Source organism: Daphnia pulex, chromosome 12 (assembly GCF_021134715.1).
Source record: "Daphnia pulex isolate KAP4 chromosome 12, ASM2113471v1".
In the NCBI taxonomy this organism is placed as follows: Eukaryota; Metazoa; Arthropoda; class Branchiopoda; order Diplostraca; family Daphniidae; genus Daphnia; species Daphnia pulex.
The window spans coordinates 2,839,483-2,844,259 of NC_060028.1; the positions used below are offsets into that span (position 1 = coordinate 2,839,483).

At 42.4% G+C, this 4,777-nt stretch overlaps 1 protein-coding gene across 1 annotated transcript; it reads left to right on the forward strand.

Moving 5' to 3' along the window:
• The first annotated feature begins 1,910 nt into the window (after window positions 1-1,910).
• On the forward strand, window positions 1,911-4,359 carry LOC124208762 (cyclin-dependent kinase inhibitor 1B-like). Its single transcript, XM_046606636.1, has 2 exons — window positions 1,911-2,593; window positions 3,484-4,359. Exons 1-2 carry the CDS (start codon window positions 2,149-2,151, stop codon window positions 3,579-3,581), a joined length of 543 nt encoding a protein of 180 aa, XP_046462592.1. The 5' UTR covers window positions 1,911-2,148; the 3' UTR covers window positions 3,582-4,359.
• Window positions 4,360-4,777: the final 418 nt, after the last annotated feature.

The following is a 4,777-nucleotide window of genomic DNA, read 5'->3' on the forward strand; positions in this document are numbered from 1 at the left end:
CCACCAATCGATGGGGAAAGAAAAGAAAAAACGTGAATTATTTTCTGGTTTTTACTTCCCCCCTTTGCTTATTAGGCAATTCTTTTAAAAACACGACTTGAGGGGAAATACAGAAAATGACGTATTTCCATGGGAATAAAAAGAAAATGTAAACCAAACCGGAAGCTCGATGACGTCTTGAACATGTGGTTTCCATAGAAACCTCGTTGAAGCTTAAAACAAAAAAAGGGTGAAACCGAAAAGGAGACGCTCATCCTTTTTTTTTCTCTTCGATTTCAGTTGAAGGAAAGAAAAATGGGGGGAAAAAGGAGAGCACAGACTGTAGACGCAACGGAAGTCATTTTCAGAAAAAACCCTTCGACCGGTAAGTTTTTTAAACACAAAGTCAGTCAGTCAGAAAACACAAGGCTGTGTATATTAACGGCGAATGTCGACTGGCCACGCTAGGTGGCTTGGCAAATTGAGCCGAGCTCCTCTAAAAAAAGGAAAAAAGAAAACGATCAAAACACAAAAATAATAATATAAAAACTCTCGACAGTCCACACGCGTACGACGATTATCCGGTAGCTTTTGTTGTTTGGTAGGGGGGGTTTTTAATTTCTTTTCTTCTTCCTCAGCACAAGAAACTTGTTGGCAACCAAGAAAGAAGAAGAAGGAAGCCTCGGGGAGTCTCCTTGATTATGCTGACTCCCCCTCGACACGACCCACTTTCCACCCAGGAGCCGCCGCCATCTTTGATGCGCGCAACCAGTAGCACTTCCCATCCCCCCTCTTCTCTGCACACTGTGTGTGTACGAACCTGGTTCGTCCATTCGCGCGTCCCTATGATTTATAAAAACATAATAATAAGCTGCTTTCCACACACACAACAGCAGGTTGTGTGTGTGTGTCTATTTTTCTTATTTTATTTTTACGTGGCCTCGAGGTGAGTTTCGTGAACCCAGAAGAAAACCACAGATGGTGAACTCTCTCAAAACGACAGCAGTAGCAGCCAGCAAAGTATAAAATATAATTTCAAAAAAATCTAAAAAGATTTCACGGGTTGGGGTTCGCCATCTTTTATTTTTTGGGGAGAGATGATTCTTATATTTTTCTCGCGCGCGCTTCTCTCCACAGAGTCGTTAACGATTGTAAATGTTGTGCAGCTCATCGATGGTCAGGTGAGATATCCACGTGTCCGTCAGACTTTTTTTTTCTTCTTTCGGGGGTATATAGAAGAAATAAGCGAAACAAAGTGTGGCAGATGAAGAGGAAAATGGTGAGAATTCCACGTGATGGATGCGCCATCATGTCCATCTCGTTCTCATCTCAAGGGGGGCAGTGACAAATGAGTCGGTAGCAGCTACTGCCCAACATGCAACCAGTAGCTGTGCAGCCTCACATTTACATTTGATGGTATTTTCTGTTATTCGGGGGAAAAAAGCTTTTTTCAACTCTCCCGACTACTTTATTTTTTAAAGAAGCCTTTTAATTGCCGCTGCTGCTGCTACTTTGATATGTATAGGGAAAAGAAGAAGCCAAGATTGACGTAACATTTTTTAAAAACCCCAAGCCCAAAGGGGCGATTTACATCTACTCTCGGGGCTGTTTAAAAAGCAATTAGAAAAAAATAAGGGTCGAGTAATTTGAATGTCATTGTGCTTTTTTTCTTTATTTTTATTTTTGTTTTACGATATTTTTATGTTTTGTTGTGGCTCGGTTGATGTTCGAATGGGACCGCGCCGAGAGTCGCGCTCGTGTGTGTAGTCTGTAGTGGCGTGGGCAGCGCCATCTTTGATAAGTTTGTGAAGTGCTCGGAATGCCCCGCAGCAGACATCACGTGACTCTTCACCCATTGGCCCATTTCTTCCAAGTCCCGCCCATAGCCGAAAATTTGAAAAAAAGGGGGATGGGGTGCAATTTTCCAACGGTCGCGGCTTTTTTCTTTCCTCTTCCCCAAGAGGTTTGATTTCTAACCGTCAGTTGCTAGCGAACGTTGGACTGGTTCAGACGTTCGTGTTCCTCCTCCAGACTCTTTTTTGGTTGCCAACAAACGTCGCGTGCATTCTCTCTTCTCGCCACTTTCTTCAACCACACCGAAATTTTCTCGTGTGCTGCTGCTGTTTGTCGTTTATTATTTCCAAGCCATTCGTCATTTAAAAAAACAAAATGCAGCTCGTTCAAGTGCAGTCTTACGGATTCCTGCCAGTTGTCGGTGGTGGCCATTCCTCGCCGTCCTCGCAGATGGCCGTTACCGTGCGTGGGCGCGTCTCACCTGTACGACGCCAGTTGTTCGCCGCCGATCCTGAAGGAGACGCCCAAGAGTTGGAACACCGGCGATCGGTCCAGCGTCAGATGGATCAGCTCCAGCAAGAGAACAGCCGCAAGTGGAATTTTGATTTCAAGAACGAAGTGCCGCTGGGTGGACGTTACGTCTGGCAGTCGGCGACGCTTCCATTCGATGGACGCCCGTCTCACCCCCTGCCGCCGCTGACTGGAATCAAACGCCCGATCGATAATCAAGACTCGGCCATGGCTGCACCACTCTTCAAACAAATGAAGCACGATTCCATCAACAACAATCATCGCTCCGCTAACCAGACTAAAATCACAGGTAAATATTTGAGTTTTGAAAATAGTAAATTTCCCATTTGTGTGTGTCGTTTCTCCCAAGGGCTAAATTTAGAAACTCGCGTGTGTGTGTTAGCGTCTGTGTGAAGGGGGTGGAGTTAAAAGCAATATAAGATGGCTGGCGTCTGTAGAGGGAAAAAGCCAGCAGGTCACCGAGGTCGCGTCTAGTCTTTTTTTTTCTTTCTCTACAAAGAGGGTGGAAAATATTTAAAAATAATTTCCCTATTTTTTAAAAAGAATACGAATTTTTCCACCCTCGTTTTTCACTCACTTGAAACTATTAAAGAAAAATATTTCGTGTTTCTGGCAGCTAGACTTTTGAGTGTGTTTGTAACATGATCTACGATCCGCATTCAGCACGCTTTTAAACAGAAAGTCAATCAACTTAAAAACTTCCTTTTTTTCTTCTTACTTCATCTTGTCTCGCAAACAACCACTTGAGAAATAGAAAGCCTTAAATGGCTTGACTCTCCGGCTCGCCTCTTTTTTTTTCTTCCCCCCAAGTAGATGAATCACGAGCCCCCGCCATTGGTGTGTCTGGTGATTTAATGCTTGTCTGTTTTTTTTTCCTACAATGGCCAAAGTGTAGTCACTCCTCGTGACGTCATTTTTTTTGTTGTGTTTTGTTGATTTCGGCTATTGACTGCATGATGTCATTATCTCTTATCTCTCGTGAGAAGGTGTATCATCTTTTTAAGGAAACAAAAAATATTGGGAGTGAGGAACACACGTCCGATAAGACGACATTGAACGCTTATCAGTTGCTAGAGGGATTTTTTAAAAAAACCTTAAAAATCAGAATATTATTTAAGACGTGAGCTTTGTTTTTACATGTGAATATGTTGACTCATGTTTTCTTTTTCTTATTTACAGATTTTATGAAAAACACGAAGCTGAATGAGACCAAACGTCACGACGGTGGATCGCGTCCGTCAACATCCAACAACAACAACAACGGAGTGGGCCACTAAAAAAACAACAAACAAGAAAGCAATTCTCAACTTCGTCGAGATGGCAGTCGAAACCAAAGGACGAGAGGATGCTTATTTCGTTGAATCAAGAAAAAAGAATATCCACTGCTACTGGAACCGAGAAAAGACGTCCCCCAGTAACAAGAAAATGTTGGCTGAAAAGTAGCTTTATTAAAATCGACACTTTTCTATCCCTACCCCACCACCACCACCCTCACTCTCTCTCTCTCGCACCTCTCCCATCAAAATCATCCGCATCGCCGTGTGCGGATTGCACTCTAGTCTTTGCCTTATTGTCGGGCAAGATTTTTCGTTTATTCTCCCCATCTTTTTTATAAACTAAAACTAAAAAAATTCCTTTTTTTTTTTCATAAACAAAATTTCCCATCCCCCGTCTCGACGCGTGTGTGCCTCTGTGTGTGAATGATCTCAACATAGAATGAATCTAAATTAATTTGGCCGTCATTGCAATCAAAAATGTCATCCGTCGGCCAATGCAATAGTGTGTTTGTGTGTGTGTGCCCCCAGTGTGTGTGTGTAAAACAATTTCGATTTATTTCCCCCCCCCCCTCCTCATGATTCCCCCCACCCATCTACACACCAACCCAATCCCGCATAGTTCTCTATATAGTATTCCTTTATATAGAGACACTCTATCTTCTTATATACATAATATATATGGAAAATGTATTTAAGAAAGCACGCGCAGATCGCCTATTTGTCTCGTCTCTCTCGTTCGTATCTGTATTTATGATGCAAATAAAATTAAAACAACGAATTCTACTCTTAAAAAAGATTGTAATTTCATTCCTCTGTGGGTGCGTCGTCTCTTATTTATTTTTATTTTTTTCCAAATCGGTTGGGTGTCGGCGCGCATGTATGAAGTTTTGGATGGCTGGAATTTGGCCAGCACACGCCCCTCTCTCCAGTGGCAACACATGAGACATGACTATGCCCTTTTGAGGCCATCGGCTGGCGTCTTTTCTGCACACAAAGAGTAGTATTACATATGTGTGTGTGTTCATCACATTTTGAAAAATTAATTTCGGGTTTTTTCTTTTAAATTATTATTCGTGTGCAATCAACTCCAGGCTAGAGTATGCAGCGGAGGTGCCCTTTTAAGGAATAAGTTATGATTAATCTAGACGAACAATTTTTTAAAACAACCCAACATAGACAATGAGGGCATCTGTTGT